Genomic DNA, 22906 nt, shown 5'->3' on the forward strand with positions numbered 1-22906 from the left:
CTGACTGTAGATGAAGCAAAGATGAGATTTACATTTTGGTGTCCCAAATGCACATGCCTTTGAAAATATTTTGTCTAGAGGTTTTCACTCAAATCTGCCATGCAACCTATTAAAAAAGAAATAGCCTGCAGCTTTTAGAAAGTGTTTTCTTCAACTTCACCTGTGCTGGGGCGGGGGGGGGGGCAACTAGTCTGTCACTTTTTTATTCTCATCTTACTGCTCCTCAGGCTTTCCATAACAACTCAGTCAGAACTTCCATAACTTCTCCATGCAAGAGGGATTTTAAGTTACAGTGGGGGACATATGAGTAAATTAAAAATGCAAAATGGATTTTCTGGGAAATAACTAGAGGGTTAGACTTTTCAAGCGTGTGTACATTTTTGAAAAGACTGTTGGTAGTGTCATCTTCTCATATCCTCTTACAGCTTGTGTGATCTGACTGTCTAAGCTTTTTCCCAAGGAAAATACTCAGGACTGAGGGTTGTAGGGAAGTGTATGCTTCAGCTTTATACTCATGCAGGAAACAAAATACATTGTATTTCTTGTGTTTCATGCTGTGGGAGGAAGTAAGGACATAGTGTTGTTCATTGTTAATTACATAGAGATTCTCTGCTTTAAATGGTTACACTGCACCACAGCTTGGTAAGATAATTAGGAACCATATTAATGGCTCTAACTGAAATACTTTGTTCCTTCATACATTAACTATGGCGAAAGAAAGAAAATATAGCTGTAAGTAATCAACCACTTTCTAAAACCTAAACAGTGTAAATTATCCACTGTTATTGATGAGGACTTATAATGTTAGGTGGCTGTTATTTGTTAATGCACTGAAACTAGCCGGGAGTAGTTCCATTAGTTCTTGCTGTTGGTTCTGCTGTTCTCATCTCCATACAAGTTAGGAGTTTTTGATCTTAAAAACTTACATGGAAGAAAAACTTGCAGAAAGTTTGGGTGTTTTTTTTGTTTTGTTTTGGTTTTTTTTGTTTTTGTTTTTTTTTTTTTTGTTTGTTTTTGTTTTTTTTTTTGTTTTTTTTTTTGTTTGTTTGTTTTGGTTTGGGGTTTTTTGTTTGGTTGGTTTTTGGGGGGTTTTGTTTGTTTGTTTTTTCCTGCTAGAGGAGCCAAAAATACATATATTAGATTGGAGCTTCATATCTCATCCCTGACCTTTATGTTGTTTGTTGTTAGCTAAAATTGAAGTGATTGATTATCACTGGTAGAAATCATGTTCACATTGCCACATCTCTGTTCTTGCCATGTTCTGCCTAGCCATAACTAGTAGGCAAAACAGAAGTTGTCTGCCTTCTGCTTTGTAGAAATTCAAAGCAGCAGATTAAGTAATATTTTCTCCAGTAAGTACAAAGAACAACTAACTAATGATCAGTCTTCACGGCAGATGAGAATAGGCTTATTAACATGGGAAATTACAGAAAAGAAATCAATAAGCTTTCTGATAATTTCACTGCATAATTCTTCTGTGTATATCTAGGTTCTTTTCAAAGTAATGTTGGAAGTGTTGCAAAGTGTAATTGTTCTCCCTTGTGTAGAGTTCAGCATCACCTTGCATTTGTATCAAAGGCATTCTTTAAGAAAGCTGCCTTACTCCACTTTCTTCTCTAAATACCCAATTCAGCAAGAAAGGACTATAAGGGTGTTGCATAAGAAGCTCCATTCCTTTGCTAAGATCTAGCAACTTTTCTGTATGTGAAGGTAATAAACCACCACCCATGAGGAGAAAAATAACTATAAAAGAAAAACACATTTCAGTATTGGATGTGAAGGTACCTCATAATCCACTTGGCATCCTAGTCATGATGAACTCTTTAAAAACTTCATGATAAATTCTTTAAATGAATTAAATGAGAAACATTGAATTTTTTTCACCACAGTTTATTCTGGAAAAGCTAGGACAAAAGGTCAAACACACAGTTGAAGTTAGTTATTTTTTATTCTGTTTGAATTGAACATATTAGCAAGTGAAGAGGACAGTAATTTAAACTCTGTTCTCAAAGTACAAGCTAATGTGGAAAGTTATATGAAAGATGCTTCTTAAAACTAAACAATTAATGGTAGCCTGTGTAGTTCAAGTAAACAGTAATTATCAGTAGCATCCATTTATATTTGATATAGATTAATAGTCTTACCATGAATTTTGCATGCCATATGGAGCTCTCTAACAGGGCAAGACATTGATCAAAAAAACCCTCCAGCAATGGTCTGTGTTCCTTGCGGCTGGGATTTCGCAGCAGAGGTTTATATCACAAGTCATCTTTTGGAAACTGTTGCCAAGTTGTTGTTGATGAGATCAGAGAGGCCAACTACTAAATTGTTATGAAAACTGATCTTCACCTAGTTTTCTGCATAAATCTTCCAAATCTAATAGAAAATTGTAAGATAAATAACTTTTTTGAACATTCCTAGCAGAAATAGGAAATGTGAACACAGTTCTTGTAAAGGTTTTTTTAAAACAGCTCTTCTATAAGGGACTTAGAATGAGCACTAAGGGCTGAGATTGTAATTCTTGCATGGTGTTTTGGCTGTGCCAGATACTTGTAGCTAGCTGTTATGACCTGAAAATGTTAGTTTTGATTACAGATTTTAAAGTGCTATGAAATGTGTTTGGATCAGATTTGTTTTTAATGCAAAGATCAAACCAACCTGTAAATGTTCATATTAGTTGATGGGTGTTTGCATTAGAAACAGCTACTTAGAGGCCTTACCTGTAAGTAAGGTTGTTTTTTAGTTGGGGGGGGGGGGGGTTAAGCATAAATGATCCAACTTTGTTGGTGTATTTATTGTCAGATTAGATTCAACTTAGACAAGTGCTGTTGGTCACTTACTGCTTTTAGGATCATCTGCTTGGGAATAGTCATGGTGAAACAAAAACAATGATAAAAGACAGTCCAAAATGTGCTAGCTCAATTAAAATATGTTTTTAATAGGTATATATATATGTATAACTGTAAAATACTTTTTAACATGTATCATGATTGAAATTTAAATTTTTAGCACCACAGAATAATCAAAATTTCATTATATAACTGACTGTAAAACTGACAGGCAGGGGAAGGTTATGATCCTATACGAGTTGGTAGGCTGCTGTCTACAATGAAAATAGCTGCAATCCTTGAAGCGTTCCAGTACTTTTAGAATGACAAGATTTAGGTGACTTCAATACAGTGTTGTCTAAACTTAATCATAATATTCTTTCACCATGAGTAAATATGACATTTTAAGAAAGTGTTGTCATGATTTTTGTAGTGAGAAATCACACCTTGCAAAACTTTAGAAGCCAGTAAACATATGCACCAGGTTGATGTAGCCTGTTGAGATTGCTGAAAACAGTGAAGAAGGTTCTTCACTAAAGGTTATGAAAGAAAAAACATGGCCATGGAATTAAAGGCAATGCCCTTGTATGGATAACAACTGAGAGAAAACAGATGGTAGGAATAAGCAGGCAGGTTTCAAAATTAAAGGAAATCACATGTAATTCTTTTAAAATTTGTGATGAGGCTTTAGCTGTTTCTGCTGAAGTGATTGGAAAAGGGATACAGGAGTGAGACAAGCGAAGTTTGCTAGCAACACCATGTTACTGAGAGTAGTAAAGGTGAGAGGCTGACAGCAAGGAGTTGCAGGACTTCATGTTGCTGTAAAGAACGACACAGTAAATAACAGCCTAAATTCTGCGTGGACAAATATGAAGTGATACTGTGTGTGTGTGTGTGTGTGTGTTTGGAACAATCCTAACTGTACCAGTATAACCACGGGCTCAACTTAGCTTTCTACACTCAAGCCCAAGAGCAAAACATAACCTCAGTAGCAGTCAAGAAAGAAAAAGAAAAAAAAAATCAAAGGTTAGGAATTACTGTGAAAAAGGAAAGGAGAACAAAATATCATTATGCAGCTATGAGTTATGTTCTTTCTGCACCTTACATGCCGTATACAGTTTGGACCTTATTTCAAAATCAAAAAAGTACAGGAAAGGATGTTTAAAAAGGCTGAGCAAAGATGGTGGAACGGGTATAAGAGGAATGGTGGAATAGGCAAAAAAATATTCTAGTCTGCTAAAAAGAAGGAAAGATGAATGAACTGAAGAAAGTGAGTAGGAAGTGATTGTTCATACTCTCTTTCAATGCAATAACTGAACAGCTTTAAATGAAGCTAGCAGGTGTTGGCTTTAAAACAGACATGCTATATAGCACACACTTGCATTTTAGAGTTCTTTGCCACAGGACTTTGTGATTACCAAAAAAGCTTACAGTTGCAAAAAGCTTTGGGCAGATAAGTGAAGACAAATCCATTAACAACTATTAAATGAACATATTCTACAGCTTGTGTAAGGACATCTCTGAGCGTGAAATCATTAAAAGTTGGAATAGTGTTCTGGGAAGGTATTGCTATATGCTTGCACTCTTAAACTCTTAGTCATCTGCTGTTGGTCATTCCTGGTGGCGGGAGAGTTACCCTGATGGACCCCTCCATGGTGTGCTCTTGCTGGGTTTCTTCTCAGACTGGAACTGAGTCTCAGTTTTGACGGTGGATTGACTCTGTGCCTAGGAAGTCAGAGCTTCTGGCTTATGGCAAAGGCGAATCTTGGAGGAGCAGCCAACACATTCCACTTTGCATGACGATCCTGTGCTAGCTTCTTTCTCGTTTTCTGCCATAGATTGCTTGGATAATTTTGGAAAAATTACTTAAACCTTTTACAGCTAAATTATCTGTTCTTTGTAATGTAGTAAAAATGGAGTTGCTTAAAGTTGCTTTATTCATCTGTAACCATAAAGTGTTAGGAAATCCTTGTGTCTGAGCCATTATTTGCGTGTGAAATGTGGTGGCACAATTTCATAGTTTTAATCATTCTGAGTACTTAAAAAATAATCATATATTTACTCTATCAACAAATATAATACCATGAGATATTACCCTCCCTAAATGCTGAAGTACCCAAGGTATGGGAGGCAAGTTAGACTAATCGTTGACTAGACAATAATCAGTCTAGTCATACAACAAAATCTGCATTCTTTCAGTGATTGTCTAATTCAAGAAATTTAGGGAGTGCAGTATAAAGAATGCCTTTCATTTCAGCTGCAGAGGAGATCCAGCATTTGCAGGGCAATGAGATATTTGTGATGTTAACAATCTAAATGATTTTTATTGATAATGACAGATGGTTCTTAGATAATGTGCTCTGAGTCGTCTGTAATATGTTCAGAATAAGTCTTCTGGAAGGTTGTACATCTGTCTTGAGATCTTTTGCTAAAATATTTAAATCAAGGTCATTGTTTATATTTGATTTTAAATAGCTTTTAGCTCATAGTCTGCATTTCTGTACATTTAGAGATCAAACTGTTTGTAACTTCAAAAGCTACAAATGGAAAAGTATAATAGGTAGCAGGTGTTAGAAAAGGCAATTATGCATTAGCTGTTTTACTCAATTTCTAAGACTGTCTAAAACTATCCATTGGAAATACTTTGTAGCCTAGACTTATCTCTGAAGCATGATGCATTTTTAAATCTATAGGGGGATATGCGTTTTTTCTCTAATGAATTGCATATTTAAACCTATTTGGTTTAATTTAAAAGAGCTGAAGAAAATTGTATTGGGGGAAAAAAAAGGTTGAACAGAAAAATCTCAAGAAAAAGTACAGGTTCTTATATACTTCCAGATATTTTTTCTGCAATTCCTCAAAAACATTTTCAATTTCCAACATTGCAGTTCTGGGTTTTTTTGATTTTAATTTTTTTTAAGCCACTTATCTTGACTTTCTGGCAATGGAAGAATTTTCTCTATTATGTGATAATAGAATGAATTCTTGGGCTTCAAATCAGAATCTTAGGTTATTATCAGAAAAAAGAATACTCTGATGATCTAATTTGACTAGCTGTGTAATATTGTTTTGTGAGTCAATGTAAGAGAGAGCAAAATAAACAATTTTGCCAATAGCTACTGCAAATTTACTTTGAAAGTTGAAATGCTACTTTCAGACAGATTTCTTTAATCCTGCCTCCTTCTCCTCTATGCTTTTCAAAAACTTACATAATGTTGGAGGAGTGAGGAGAAGAAAAGAGGATTAGTATATATTAATAACAAACCAAGTTCTTTTCAGTTCCCTGTTTCTTGCTCATGTCATGTAATTAAAGAAATTTAAACCTTTATTATATTCGGGTAGGATAATAAATAATCCAATACATAAAATATCCTGATTAATAATTACTATTTTAAATGAAATTTTCCTGCCTACAGACTATTCAGTCTTCCTACCTCTTTATCTAAAAAAATAGTCTTCCTCTTTCTTAATCTACCCTGAGCAGTATTTCTGTGCTTTTATCTGTTCAACAATCTCAATCCAGATTTATTTGCCCCCACCCTGTAACCATCATTTTTTTTCTTCCCTGCTTTCCTATTTGATTGTAAATGTTCAGGCTGTTGCCATGCTCTTCACTTACCCGTTCTTTGAAGTAGATCTAAACACAGATCATAGTTCACCAGGGTAATGGTGAACTGACCTGGTTCTTACAATGCCAGAAAGTCTTCACTAGTGACAGCACATATTTCAGAGTGGGCTTCTGGGAAATGTGTTGATGTTTTCTTGTACAGGCTGTTGACTTAAGTCTTAAACATAGTCTATTTTCATTGGGCATTGCTACCCTGTTTGCCCTCCAAATTTGAAGAAAGGTTATCACTTTTATAAGATTATGATGTATATTCCAGAAAAATAGAAACCTTCCATGTATGATTAAAGGCTACTACTTGAAAGGACATTTTTAAAATTCATGTTAAAAGTGAGAAATCGGTTGCAGTTCCATGCTGAGAAAAAAATAGACCACAAGTACTCTTTCTATACTTAATTTTAAAAATTTAAAGATATTTTTTCTCATTTTAGAGATGGAAATCAAAGGCTGAATTTAAGAAAATACTGCATGTTCTGCAAATTTATTTACACATTAAAATAGGAAAAGGGTTGTTTTCTTAGAATTGGCTTCCTGCATTTTATGGGGTTGTGTTTGATTATTTTGATTATTGCCACAATAGTATCTGATATAATAAGTGGTAGCAGCACTTTTCTTACAAGAATGTCTTCTTGAGATACCATTTTATGCTTTTATATATGTTAACTTTCCATCCCAAGAGAAATACCAATACTGAAGTAAAAGACGTGGATTTTTCAGGAGGATGGTAGTAAGTGCATGATTCTGTAAAACTCTAATATTGTAAATTGGACTTTACTTTGGTTTTTCTGTTTAAGACAAACTCTGGTGAGAAGTCTATTTAAAATTACCATATGCTTTGTCTGTCCTGGTATTTTACAGTGTTATTCAAGTCATGTTATTCAAGTAGAGTGTTTTCCTAGAGTAGGAAAAATATCACATGATTTTATAATCAGAACCTTTCTTTTCTGCCTTCAAAATTAACTAATCCGTATTTTCAGTTTCAACTAAATAACTTAAAACTTCCCTGCAAATAATTGGTATTATCTCTTTTCTTGCCTCTTACTGATTTGGTGGACAGGATGATCTCTTGTTTCTGTAGCTGTTAACATGGTGTTTGTACCAACCCCTTGTAGTACACTGTCCACTTCTATCAGTCAGGGGTAGACAAGAAGGAAAAGTAGGAGGAGAATATTTTTGCTTTTCGACTTGTGATAGCAATGAGGTTACTTTATTGCACAGTTACAAGTGTTACGTGGAATGTTTTAAATACTGTGCTCTTCTAGGTTAAACAGCAATAAAATAGATATTTTATCACATTATGTATTACATAAGAAGTTGTTTTAGTTCACGTTACTTGAGCAGAACACTGTATTTTTCTAAAGAGTAAACTGCAGTTTTGAAATGACCAGTAGAGAAAACGAAAAAAATTACTATACTTTTAAAGCGCTGCAATTAGATCTTATAAATTATTTAGATATCAGCATTTAAGTATGCCTACATTTGTCAGATTATGTAGCTTAATCTTACAATTACTATTTTTAAATGTTATTTTAATGAGATTTTATGTAGCATTAGTTCACAGTCATCACATTGATAATTAAATATCATCATTATTTTTTCAGTTCTCAGTGGTATAGAAAATAAAATCTAAGATTAATTTGGTAATACAAGAAAACTTAGTGAAGTCTTTTAAAAGTAGGATCACAAATTTTTCTGAACTCTTAGATATACTTATGAAATCTTAATTTCTAGGGGGAGTTTTATAAAGTAACTGAATCTGCTGCCTTGAAGTAGAACAGAATGCTGCAGATCCAAATACAAATCTGAGTTGTAAATATTTTGTGTTATGAATGGATTTTCTTCCTGTAGTAAAAACCTCTAATTCAGTCAAATATAGACCAAGTTAAGCAGTTAAAATGCTTAATAATTTCCTATAGCAGAATTTATAATGAAAAAGCTACTAATAGTTGTAAAGTTTGCTCTTAATAATGGAGGTCAAGCATATGTTCACACCACAATGTTGAGCCAGACAGTACAGTATTTCATGCCAGATAAAAGCCAATGGATAACTTCAGAAATGGAAAACATATCTGTAGAGAATTAATTTAAATATGAGAAATGGATTCATACCTCACCTTAATTTCTGTTACAGATAATAGCTATGAAGAGGTTTGGCATAGATGGAATGCAAACATGTTTGTAATATGAAGAGAGAGATTTAAATGACACTTATAGTTAGTAGTGAATGCTATAAAAATACACTTGGGGTATATGGTGATCAAAAGTATTATCTGTGTATTGAAAGGATGATATATTTTTATTTTTTCTAGTCTGAACCAGAGGGTTTTTCTCACTTCCACTTGTACGTCTGTGCTGCCTTCCTTGTCAGGTGGAGGAAAGAGATCCTGGAAGAGAAAGATTTTCAAGTAAGTGAAGGGGATATTTTTCAAGCACAGGGTAGTATTTATTAAATTTAGCCTCCTAGTGTTACTTCGGGATGAATTTATGACAAAATAGTAGCAGTTGCAGCAAGACTGACGGTGTCTGACTGTTTGTTATAGTTGCTCCAAAACTGTTAGATCTGAAGTGATGGACTATAAGCAGTAGGAGATGTATTTTCTTTGTCCACTCTGGGAAAAAAAATGGTGTTTTAACTGAGACAGACTTTGAGAAGATGATTTCTGGAGATGCTGTTAGAAGTAGAGCCTTGGTTTCTCACAGACATTTTCTGAAAAGGTAACTGGATTTTTTTTTTTAATCTTAAATGCAACACTGGAGTTATTTATTTATAATTTCTCATCTGTATAATATAACAGCACACTCTTCACAAGGTGATGTTCATTCTTTCAAAAAAGGTAGGCAAGCAGTCTTTTAAAATAAGGAGCCTGTTTTTCAGCAGGAAATAAAAGGACCATAAGAGCATTTACTTCAGGTCCCTGCATTTCAAAACCTTACATTTTTCCAGCAAAGAGCATATCAGGGAGTTGTTTGGAGTGGGATTTGTGTATGGTAATAGACAAATAATTTGCATACCCCTGTAGAAGTTCAGTTATGTTTGTGAACTGGTGACAGTTCACTTTCATAGAAATATTTTATATTTAATTTTACCCTATGATACACGTGCAATGGCTGAAAGGCATTAAAGTCCTGTTTGCAGGCTGACTGTAAACAAACAACAAACCATGCTGCAAAGCCCCCACCGTTGCCTGCCCCGGGGAAATGGCCCTTTATCAGCTTATTTTCTCTCCATCTGACTGAACTCTGTTGCCCTGTACAAATGAACTATTGTGTAAATTTGTGTATCACTTCAGTCTTTTTCATCTTTCTTCATAAAATGATTTATTCAGAGCACTTTAACTGTCATTGCCTGTCTTTGCAATACATAAATGCCTAAAGGGCACAACATAACAACTTTAATTTATACTACCTGCTAACACTGTCAGATTTTCTCAATTTATGGTATTTTGTCAAAACCAACTTTAATGTCGGCAGCCATGCCTCTCAACTGCAATTGTTCACTGTTAATCCTTCCTGTTAAATTTTTCCTGTTGACTTCCTGCACCAAAGTTCATAATTTTCCTCTCTACCGAATCTATTACAACTATGTTTAAATAATAATCCCAAGGTATAGTACTATGAAGATTTGTTTTGTTCTCCTTACATATGTTCAGATTTGTTTACTTATTTAATAATTAAGGTATTTCTTTATGGTTTAATTTCTTTATATAAATCAGGAACACACTGGAACACATTTATCAGACTGCTTTAGCTTGCTTACAACATAGAAATGCAATTAGTAATTTTGAGGATCTGTAGACTAGTGCTAGTTTTATCACTATCATATGTTATCACTAAAAGGCTTGGCCTTCTTTATTGTGTAACATGACCTTGTAAAATGACTAAACTAAAGTGTTATCAATTCTCCAAATGATGCTTATCTCCCACAGGCAAGAATAAAATCCATTATTCTTCTGCTTTGTTAATAATAGCTGTAGACCATTGCCTAATCTTCAAAGTAGTAGCTGAAGTAATAGGCATTTAAACTGCATTGGAAAATTGGGAAGTTCATTATGTGTTGTTGGAGTACTCTGATTGCATTGAATTCACAGTATTGAGAAGTCATAGCTATAGTACTTTTTGGACTGAATTTTTTTGCTCTGTAAACTGTATCAAGAATCATCAAAACATGCATCCAGTCATTTCTCTTGCACGTAGTGTGTGTTGTATTTGGTTTTCTGCATGTGACAGAGATGAGGGAAGTCTCTGCTAATTGTTAGTCAGATGGCCTGGTTCTTTAGTACTAGCTGTGAAGACTGATGCTGCTCTTTTACATGTCTGTTTGACCTCTTTCAATAGAATTAAAAACCTCATGGGAATTTTAAGGCAGAATAATTTCCCCAGAACATCAGGTCTGGTGATATGTCAGATGAGGCACTGAGCAGATTTTGAATCAAAGATCAGTTTTAAAGGACTTGGTTATGCAATACTTTTTTCTTATTTGATGAAGTATATTATCAGGAGTGTTACAGACAGGACGATGACTGTAAATAATCTTTGCTCAAGGTATTTAATTCCATTCTCTTGAGTATGTCTTGCTGCAACCTACGCAATCAGTAAAAGTATGAAGTTTATTCTTCCTCATATGAACAGATTAACTAATAGACCTATATATATACCAAATGTTCAGCCCTTCAGGATAATAGTTCCTTATTACAGACAGCAGGTGTGTGTATGTTTCTTGGTTTTGGGGTTTTTTTTGTTTGGTTTTGTTGGGGGTTTTTTTTGGTGTGTATTGCTGTGTAGCAGAGAAAGAAATTTTGCAATGAAAGGAGTTAGGCTGGCTGGACTAATACTACGGAGTGATACAACCTGAAAACTACTTGGTATTTGGTTTACGTCTGTAGAATTAAATATTATGGTGTCAACAGCAATATGTTTTGAGGAGGGAAATAGAGGAAGAAATAAATGTTCCAACTCAGGCCTCCAAATCTTCAAATAATCATGTGTATATATTATATTCATATATTATAGGTATACATGTGTATAAATAAACAGGTATATATAAACTTGTACCGCAAACATATAAAACTGTGTTGATGCTAATCCCGTATTTTTCGTGTTTGAAAGAACATAAAATAATTTTCTCACTGTAAGATGATAATCAAGTCATGGTGGAAGTTGTCTTCATTTTAATCTATTTTAACAAGTTATTGTTCTTACTGCCATCTATTTCATCAAGTATAAGATGTCAATGTAGACCTCCTTTGAAACATGAGATCTGCAGGTTAACATAAGTTTTAGCAACAGATAAGTCAGGAGAAAGGTGATGCTTTATATGTAAATCTAGAGCAATTTACAACGTTATTTGTAGAAATTGTCCCATGTTTCTGCCTTATGAAAACTGGGACCTCTCGATTTTCCACAGATTATTCCATGCCACTCGTGCATTCCATGTCCTTATAAATTGTTCCTGTCTGACTACTGTAAAATACAGTACACTGGAGAACAAAGGAGAACTATTTCAAACTGCAGTCTCCCAAGAGAAAACATTTGATTTTAGGAAGCTGGGGAGGGGGGTAAATGTCAAATGTTTTTGTTTTGCTAGGAATTTATAGTTGCTTACATTTTGTTCTGCTTAATAAAAGGTATCAGTAGCCTTTCTAGTAAGCTTTTATCCCATTTTGAAATTGGTTATTTCATGCAACGAGCTAGACGATGCAATGCTATATAATGAGGGCAAAAATTATTACATGCAATTTTCAAATTTCCCATGGTCACTTTTTGATAGCAGTGAAACTATACCAATATATTTTCAGGTAGACATTTTAAATATTTCATGCCCCTGTATAATACAAAAATTAATATTACTGAAAAGAACGGTAGTGTTTTAGTTATGGTTAGAGATTGTTATTCTCTGTGGTTCTCGCTTCTAGAGAGAGAGGGTCTGGTATACCTACATAGGATGCTCCACAAACCCAGGTACAAAAAGCTAGTTTGGGTAGTTCTGTAGCTCTAGCCATACTTCAGATTAGCAGTTTTCGGTTCGCATGTTGGGGAACAGAGAACACAATGGGCAGACAGTAAATGTCAAAACTTTTAATTCTGGCTCAGGTTTTCCTTTGTAACCGATGTGATGTTTTATAGGATCGAACGGGTCATTCTTGGCTTCTGATATTTCTGTTGATGGTATAAATATTCTGTGTTAATTCACTGGTTCCATACTAGTGTCAGATTAAAAAAAGAAAAAAAAGCACTAAGTTGAATATAGATAAAAATACAAATTTTTTTTAATGTGATAAAGTATGACTTGCAATGTGAATGCAAAATGTGAAATTCATTTAATTTCTACTATCTAAGTAATTAAAGATGCAAGTAATGAAGACCTTTCTATTCATCAGCATGTCGTAGACTTTGACTTATTTTTGTTCATGTTCCTAACTACAGCCATAATTCCAAAATTCTCCTGAATTCTTGAGATGTGAATGGGCTGATGCTGTTAAGTGACAAAATATTCAAGCATGATTTTGAGCGTATTTAGAATTAAAATATTAATAGAAAATAATGGCTGTTGAGTTTAATGGTGTTGTATACAGGATATCTGAAAGATTTGTAAGGAAACAGGACTTCAGGGACTAGATTCAGCTGTCAAACTGAATATAAGCTAATAGTAATGTTGGACTGTACTGGTTTAACTGTTGGATATTAGAGATTTAGTCCAAATTCTCAGTTTAAGTAAGTTATCATTTTGTTGACATAGCTGAGCTATAAAAATATATTCAATATGTTGTGGTAAGGAATCTGTCTTGCAGATTTTTTTTCTTCTTGATTCTAAGATACAGGCTTTTCTGTCTAACAGACATTTTCACCCATGCTGTCATCAACTCACATCTTTATTACTGCAATGTCCTTTTCTTCAGCTTTCACAAATGCATTTTTGCTTCATTTATATTCACCCAGATTGCAAAGAAGCTGTAGAGATCATTTTTCAGTCCATCATTTTTTCTTACTTTGTATCTCTTTTAGCTCCCTTTCCTTTATAGCACCAAGGAAAACTTAGACACTTTCTCTTTCAAGGCCTTTAATGGACTAATACCGACACCTTACATGTCATCTCATATTCAGTGTCGAGATGCTGACTGCCAGTTTATCAGCCAGTGATGACAGCCTCATCACGCACTTGAGCTCACAAGAAAGTATCTGTGCTATCTCCCAAGTTGACTGTCTTACTTAAATGGAGCTTCTAATGCAGATATTCAGTTACTTCCTTCTAAATCCTTATGTAAGTTCTGTTTTTCTGCAATGCCCAGAATAGATTTGACAGGTAGGCTCGAGTCTGTTAATAGCATGTACAGTCACATTGACTAGTTTTGTGTTGCTGCTTTTTACTTTTCTGTGAATTTGTTGTCTCTTGTTTTATGCTTAGCCATAAAATCTTCAAGGTAGTGACTGTCCTTTATTCTGATTTGTATAATCTTCAAAATAATGATTCTTTAATCACTATTTTATATAAATACTAGGGAGTAAGCCTTATTGATGTCATAACCAAAATGAATGCATGCACAATTGTCTGTCCTTTTTAAAATTTAGATAAATACTGTTGCTTTTTTTTCAGATGTTTAATTATGGTGAAGTATTAGAAGCTAATGTTAGTTCAAATTATAATGTGAAGCACCACCTTCCTACATCATATCATCAATAAAATTTTAAGGAAGTTAAAGTTATTGTTATTACTGAAGTAAATGTTTATGCCTTATGAAGTTGTTGTCAGGTTTATTCTTAGACTAAATCTTAGGTTTTGTCTATGTTAGTTTTAAGATGGATGCCTGTTCCAGAGGATAGGGAAACATTTCACAGTGCCTGCATTTGAATGAAAGTCAGATACAGGGTGACTTTGAAGTGCATCTTTAGCTTAGTGGTGGAGTGAGCACTGTCAATACCTTTGGTTTATTTTGCCTTTCCTTCCCTCTTTAATAATCACTTAGTTAGAATCAGTGCAAGATTAGAAGGTTCACTACTACCTACCACTCATCCTAAATCTCAGCTCACTTGAATACTTTGCCCTCTTCTTTCACGTAAAAGTAGAGGAGGCCCAGGTTAATATCTTCTGATTTGTGGTAAGAATACAGTACTGATTTTTCAAGTCTCATTTAGCACATGAGCTTGTCCTTTTAGTCTTGTTCTTCACATTTGTAAGCATTTTTGGGGTGTGAAGGCAATTGTTTCTACCTGTGGTCTGTTTTCTGTGTATTAGATTCCAAAGTTCCTGAAGCTTTATGTAATTCCCTGAAATAGAGGAATAGTGCTCTGTTTTTTTATGAGTGAACCCTTGGCATCTAAAGGTTACTGGCTTGTGTTACATCAGGCCTAATGTCAGGTTTTAAAGAAAAGATAAAGCATATTATCTTTCTTGCAGAGGATTTCATACCTATATTAAGTGATATTAGTATTAAACATGAAAGTCTGAAATAACAAGAACAGTTTAAAACCAGAGCTGTTGAAAATGCTTGGTTTTCTTCCCTAGAAATGTTTTCTAGGAAGATATAGGTGATGAGCATATTGTCTCCTCATTTCATTCTTGGACTTGTCTGCCAGTTTTCTTCATTACAGTATTACAGACTTTGTATGCAATCACAAAGGAGTCTGTAGCTTGCATTTATCAACATTTGGACTGTTACATTTATTACGGGTATATTTTTTATTTCACTTTTCACAGGAAGTAACATTTCTATTGAAGTAGATTCTTGTGTGTGAGCTAAAATCACTTGAAAGAGAAGGTTTTAAAGAAAGACCTGATTTTTGTACACCTGTCAGAGTGTGTATTTGCTACAACTACACAAGTTAAATAATGTAACTTTGCACCCTAAAAATGGGATTAGTAGGTGGTTACAGAGGCGACTGAATAACAAGATGCTTGGAAGACAAATTCAATTCACACTGCTGTCTGCAGTTTAGTTTAAAAAGTTTAATATTGATATCTTTCCTAGTGATTATCTACTATAGAAACATGTCGTATATCAGAAACGTGATTTTATACCATCTATTTATGGTCAGCTATGGTAATACAGGTTTCCTTAATCTTTTGTGATCTTGTTCCTAGTTTATGATGTGAGTTTTTAAATAGTTACTTTTTCTGCATTAAAGTACAGGAGTTCTCACTTCACATGATATGAGGCATAACTAATAAATATGTTTTTAATTTAGCTTCTTGGTGTGTACTGTGCTAGACAGTTCCCATTGCTACTGCAGTAAAAATAAATGTTTCTCAATTAACAACAACAGCAAGAAAAAGTAATGTTTCTGAACAGATTAATTTTCTGAACAGAGGAGAGTTTACCCCTCTTCTCTCTAAGCTCTATGGTAGATAGTTTTGTGGTTCTGGATCCTGCGCCCTCACTCTTCCACGTATGGAAGTTAACAGGGTCTTTTCTGTGAATGTACCAAAACCTGTAAAGAGTTAAGGACTGTGAATATGGAAATCTTTCTAACTTTAAAGAACCTGACTACTAAAATTGCTGTGATTTTATTCCCTGCTGTGAGCACTTCTGGAAGACAGTCAATATATTGTCATGCATTGCAAGAAACTGGAAGCTCTGCTGTTTTAGACTTTGAACATCATAGCTAGCAATCTAAAGACGTTGGTCCTTAATCTCTGAGTACTGGTAGTAGATAACTAGGAGTTAGCACTGTTGAATCATTTCTATTCAGGAGAGCCAACTTACAGTAATAAAATTACTGACATTATTTTTGCATGCAAAGAGCTTAATCAACAGAGAATGAGTGACTGGTAAAAGTTGTATCTAAATACAGTCTTACAGGGGAAGAAACATCAGGTGTCCATTGGTCCCAACTTCAGCTATTACAGTCTCAATTTGACTGCTCTGTTAACAAGCCTACTCAACTTAGTCAAAAGCTTCTGCATCTTTTGATTATCGTGAATATCTTGACTTGATCTCCACATGTGAGTATATTGTAAATTAAACACAGAGATATTTTGTCATATAGTCTTAGAAATACAAGTTTTGTCCAACAGAAATTATTATTGCAAAATTTTAATATTAAACTACAATATAACAGGTGGACTGTACCTCATCCTTCTTTTCACTTTGAGAAACTCGTGGTGCTTGCCTTGTAGCAGGAGGAGGAGTTGCCCTCTGTCTAGAAGGTTACTGAAAGATTCTGACCAGTTTATACAGTAAACTAAAAATGGCTTAAGAAGCATGAAAAAGGAAATAAAACTCCTAACACTACCCTGTCTTAGCTCTGAAGCTTCAGTGTGGCTTTCTGCAGTCCTTTTCTTCTGATGAGATTGTAGGCCTATTTTTCCTATTTTATACATTGTTTTTCCTCAAAAGCTTGACTTTAAATGTGCAAAACTGAGAACTGAAATCATAAAAAACCTCCAACAAACAAACAAAACCCCCAATTTTTTATTTACATTTCATTCAGCTAGAAATGTGCATATTTGTATACCTAAATTCATCTCTTTTTCTTTCTTTTGTTTGAGTTTGTAGGCCAAGAGTTCATAGTAATAATACTTTACTCACATCTGACTTATTTTTAAAAATAATATTTAACTGACCTCCAGTAATACAGGTAAGTTTTTGGTTCTGTATCTGAGTTTGAAATATGCACATCTGTTTCTGTTGCCCTCTTCCCATCTAGCTCCCTCTCCCAGAAGTCATAGTTATTCCTCAAAATATCTGGAACAGTTGTACATAGTAAAATTGCAAGTTATAGCACAAGGATACTGAATTGCAAGTAGCTTGAATACATATATTTTCTGCTGATATTCTGAAGTTACTCTGTGCTATGAACTATTCTAATGTTATTAGATAAATCACAGGAGTCAGTGAAAATATAAGTCTTGCTCGCTCCAAAGCAACTGAGTGAAACCAGAAGTCCTTGGGTAGTAGATTTAGCTGCTTATGGAAAGAGGTATATGCCTAATTACTGCAGCTGCGACTTATCTTGGGAGATCTGTCTAGTTTTTAACAGACCCATCTTCTACTCTAGAGAATATAGTTTTAAAAAAAATCATTTATATTGAAATAGGATTGCCAAAACAGAAATTTTGAAAATCCCTGCTGAAGGAGACTAGCTCTACAGGGTCAGCATACTATATCGGTAGGACTTCTTTTGGGAACGCAGCATGAAAAGTAGAAAGGTGAAAACTTGGTGATAAGAAACAGGACAAGGGTCTTCAGGTTTTGATATTGATATAAGTAGAATAAATATATTTTCTTAATTTTTTCATCTTTTATAAATATTTGTAACTGTACTCTTTGAGTGTTGAGATTTAGTAACTTTATTTTCATTTTTTGCCCTAATCTGTTTTAAGTGTAATTTCAAGGCACATGGCTTTTACCAAGTCATTTATAACTCAGGAGTTTGACAAATTTGAAAATCAAGGTACTGGGACATAGTAACAAGTGCCTTTTCCTTAGTACGTTAGTTGAGAACATCTAAAAGGGAACAAGGTACATCACTGTAAAAGCTGCAGAGGGTGTTTCCAGAGGAAATGTGTAAGAGATAAGAATAATACAGAGAATTGTTTTCCAGTGATTGCCAGCTATTTTTTCTTGCAAGTTGGTGGGGAGTATGCTTGAAGAGCAAGGGTCTTAAGAAATCTTATGTCACTCATCAGAACAATTTTGAGATGTATTTTGACTCTAAACACACAAGTGTAAATGTGTAATACTTTTACGTTGGTTTACTATTAAAAAAAATCTTCAAGAAGGGATATAGTAATTTATAATCTTGAATACTCTGGTTTTTCTTCCATGCAAATGTTCATGCCATTTGAAAAATTACATTTAGACAGTGTTTTTCTTCAGTTAGTTCCAAATTAAGTTACTATTTGAATAGTTTGCTTTTGCTTCAAAAAGAACAAAGCAATTATATGACAAAATTAGCAGTCATTTGTATTTGCTAAATCAATTGTGTGACATTAGCTATTATTTGTCTTCCTTATTCTTCAAATATTAATCTTTTAAGTAACAAAAGAAAGATGTTAACCAGGTGCATAGTTCAGTACAACTATTACATGTCGATATGATTCATGTTACAGAGACCAGTTAGATTGAAAATGGGTTACATTATGTAGTTAGGCTTAGGGTTTAATGAAATAAAGCCAATCCTGTGAGCCAGGTGTAAATTAGAAATAAAGTCACTTTAAATTACATTTGTAGTCAGTGGAAAGACGCGAGTGTGGATCCGTCACTTCTGATCTCACCCTACCGTCTGCAAATATTTGTTTCACTGTATTAATTGCAAAGGAACATGGCATTGGCAGAAATTAGAATTAATCTGTTAAATGCCTACATTTACTGGTCTGAATATTGAATATTCTTTGAAGACTTCCTTGAAGGTTTGAAAGTCTCTTTGCAAGCCCAAATACCATTTCCTGGACTGGCTGTTACCAGAGTCGTTCTCAATAAGGAGGAGGGAGGGAAGCTCTTAAGTATCCAAGAGCAAATCCAGTGGAGACTGCTGAATAGAGGGAAAGAGATATTGAACGTAATTCCACTTGTAGAACTTGCTGTTGTGTGGAGAAAAACTATGGAGCATAGTGTTTATACAATTGGTATTGCTTGAAAGATACCTTTAAATTCTGAACATTTTCATGGGAAAGAAAAGATAACATGTTTCTTTAGCATGCATTCATTCTTTGGGGCAGTTACTTGACTGAGAGTCCCGAGCCCTTCCCCTTTGTGTGCAGCTCTATTTTTTTATTATTATTATTGTTTGAGCTTAAGGAATTTAGTATTATAGCTTTGAATACAGTATGGTTTTGGTGGTAGCAATAGGAAGATGATTTTCAAATGTACAAACAATAAGATGCCTAGTTTCTACTTCTGAACAAGTTAGTTTTAACTCTTCTTTAGCAATGACTTTTATCCCTTTACTGTAACTGAGTTAACCCTAGAGTGTATTTTTATTTTACTTACAATTATTCTGGAAAATCATACTATGCTTTCTGTATACTCTTGCCAATAGTTGATTTAATGTATTTTGTTGATTTATTTTGAAGTTTTTCGTTACTACCTATTTTGTATAGTGACTAATTAGCAGAACAACCTAAAAAAGGGTATTACCAACATATCACTCGATCCCTGACTATCTACCATAATAGTCTCTTCAAAATCAGAGTTTCTTGAAGAAGGAACTATAAAGGATTACAAAAAGCAGAGGACATGGAGAGTTACCTGAATGTAGAACTTTAAGATCATGGCCAGTAATAATGGCATAGTAATAATTTCTTTCCCAAACTCTGGGTACCGTAAAACCTGTAGGATCCTAACACTTTAATCCTGTAAAGCTGATTTCCTAGTGTTACATATCTGCAAAGTTCTGCAGTTTACCAAAATCTTTGTTTCATTATATTCCCTGAAAATTGCTTATTTTGAATGTGATTAGATCGATCCCATTAACCTTACAGTGTCATTGCTCAGCTTTTCCTATTTGCCTCAGGAATTAATTCTCAATTTTTAAATGGAAATTGCTTGGTGAGATTTGTGCTAGATCAAGTGCTTTTTTTCCTCTATTGTTTTCATTAATGTTGTTGTTTTAATTGCAGGAAGATATTTAATATGGTTTTGTGTCCCTTACTTGATTGTTTTTGTTGAAGGTTGTCCTTGCAGAATGAACTGACACCCAATAAATAGGCCCAGATGTGGCAACAAAAATGAATAGTAAATGCAACTTCCAGAGTGAATGAAACTGGCCTGGACTGAATGTAGTGTAATTGTTGTTTTAAAGGAGGTTTCTTTATGAACAGTGTTATAGAAAATCTAGTTTTCGGGTCCATATATTCTGATGAGCTCCTAAAGCATTCATGTATGAGATATTTAATGATGCATAACAACATTTTACTGAGGTGAAGAGTAGTACTTGGATTTGTTTGGTTTTTTCCAAGTCTGGAATTCTGAAAATCTAGAAAGGACGAAATGTTGGTGTGGTTAACTGATGCTGGATTTTGTAGCATATTGTGCTGTTGTTGGAGTAAACTACAAAGCAGAAATGATGCAAGTGTCACTCACTGCACCTATGGCAATCATATAACGTGATTTATCCAGTTACTTTATCAGTATTTATAGTGAGAAACTCTATAAGTTTCTGTCTTGGTCACTATATCTAACTGTAATCTATGCTGAATTATACTTCTCAATAAAAGACTTACAAAAAGTAAGATGAAATTCTACAGTAGTTATTTTGCAACAGTGTAATGGACATTGCAGGTAAATTACTGTCATCCAATTGTTAGAGATCAGAATTTTACAGTGCTGGTTCTAATGCAGGTTAAATGTCTTATTGTTGGTTGTTTTTTTTAAAAACAGAACTGTGGATGTATAGTTACAACTGATGGCACCCATATGTATTTTATGTTTCTCCATATTATCAGGATATTACTCAGGGTGATGATAGGCTTTTAAAAAAAAAACCCAAACTGATAAAGTTTTTTCCAAGATACAGAGGAACCACAGTTTTGTTACATTCAACTACAGAACATACAGGGCAAAATGCTTTAGCAAATCTGTAGTGTTCAGAAAAACACAACCTAATTAACGCTATTAGTGTGCAAACAACACAATGAATCCAAATTTATGAAAATCTAATATTGTCCTAGAATTCATAAATCACTAGCTTAATCAAAATCAAGTTGTAGGAAACTTTTTTCCTGCAACTTTTTAAGAGATAATCATACACAAAGAGCAAAAAAACCTGTTTAGAGACAGAGGACTCTTGACAGTGTCTAACTTTTGCTAAACTTTTAAAATTACAGTTTTGGCACAGTTTTGTAATTACATTTAAGTGAGAAGCTGGAATGGTTAAGTAGTTCTGATTGCATCTAAAAATCACATTGTCATAATTGAAATAGAATTCTATTTTGCTTATTCTACAAAAAAGAATGAGATGAAAAGTATATACATAAAATACAATGGGTATGAAGAATATAATTGTCTAATAAGCCTTTGGGAAGGATGCAAGGATAAGGACTGATTTTTGTTCACTTATCCATAAAGTAGTTCCTTGATAATCCTCCAGGTCTTTGAATGGCTTTAAGTGAACCAGAATAATAGTACAGTTTTGGCGGCAGTTGAGTTATTTGACAAATTCAACTCACCATTTTTAGTAAATGCTACTGTCGAAGAGTTGAATTGTATACAGAGAGAAAAAGGCATAGTCTTTTGAATATTTTGAGTAGGACCTCAGGGAACCAGAGGCACACTGCTGTTGCATAAATACAATCATACTTCTTTTCAAAGCATATTCACTTGGGCACATTAAGAATCAATAAAATATAAGTTCAATAAATAGGCTTCAAAACCAAAAATGTTTTGCAAATATACAGAGCAATTCAAGTATAATTTGCAGAGCATTTTACCAAGATGTGAAGGTTTTACACTTTCCATTTTATAGTTGAGACTAACACATATCATTGTTAATACTGCATAATAAGATCCTGGCAGAAAATAAGATGAAAAAGCTGAGCTGAGGTTTTTACATCCATATTCTGTTATCATCCCTGTTTTTAAAAAGTGCTGTTTAATTCTGGGTAATACTGTTCTCAGCTGATCTTAAGTGAGTACCAAAACCAGATAAGACCACCTACCAACAGAAAATGAAATTAGAACCAGAAATTGTAGGACTGGCAAAACTTCAAAGGTATTGAATCTCCCTTCATGTTAAAAAAACCCAACCAACAAAAAAAAAACAACCTACAAAGCCCAACCAAAGCCATCCAAAGCAGAAGAGGCTGTCTATGCTAGTATAGTTGGGGGTTTATTTTACCAAATAGACTTTTAATGTGTTCATCTATATACCTTCCAACTATGATTTGTGCATTGAAACAGCACATAATGCGTTAACTTTCCATGACATTTGAGTTATATCCTTTTAACAAAACAGTACACTTCTTGGAACTGGAGGGGATTTTTGGTTCTTGCAAATTCCATTGGATGTTCTTATCAGTCCAGATTTCATTTTTGCTACATTACAATCGTCCTGTATCTTGAATGGTTTCATCAAAATTCTTTCTTTCTCAGCGTAAACATTGAGTTTGTCTTAGTTGCAGAATTATCATATTTTGTCTTCAGTAAACTTGCCTGTCTTAATAATTTGAGCCTTAGGATAAAAATATCTACATAATAGAGGACGTTTACTGTAGAAAAGCAATGCCAGTGTGTCAACAAATTATACTGAAACTAATTCAGCTAAAGATAGTCTCTTTGGATCAAAGGAAAATAAGAACTCTGTTACAGTCTCAACTGCTGTCCCCATGTGATTAACAGCTAAACCTTTCATTTGGCAAAACATGCTTGTGTGTTTGTTTAATCATTGAAACAGAGTTCTGTGTGACTGTATCTGAAACTTGTAATGCTTCTTTATCAGTAGAATTAATTTCACCTGAAGTATAGACTTTATTTTAATGCAGGCAAGCAAGTGTTGTTTCTTCTTGACATATAGTTCATCA

At 34.0% G+C, this 22906-nt stretch overlaps 1 protein-coding gene across 3 annotated transcripts in view; it reads left to right on the forward strand.

The window, feature by feature from the left end:
- Positions 1–22906, forward strand: part of TBC1D22A (TBC1 domain family member 22A) — a 188755-nt gene that overhangs the window by 143162 nt on the left and 22687 nt on the right. For 2 of the 3 annotated variants that reach the window (XM_075024915.1, XM_075024917.1), the window contains exon 12: positions 8763–8858. The exons of the other annotated variant lie outside the window; for it this stretch is intronic. In XM_075024915.1, the coding sequence (XP_074881016.1) occupies positions 8763–8858 (96 nt within the window). The remainder of the gene's footprint in view (positions 1–8762; positions 8859–22906) is intronic. 3 annotated transcript variants of the gene reach the window in all.

This window comes from Buteo buteo, chromosome 4 (assembly GCF_964188355.1).
Source record: "Buteo buteo chromosome 4, bButBut1.hap1.1, whole genome shotgun sequence".
NCBI classification, from domain to species: domain Eukaryota; kingdom Metazoa; phylum Chordata; class Aves; order Accipitriformes; family Accipitridae; genus Buteo; species Buteo buteo.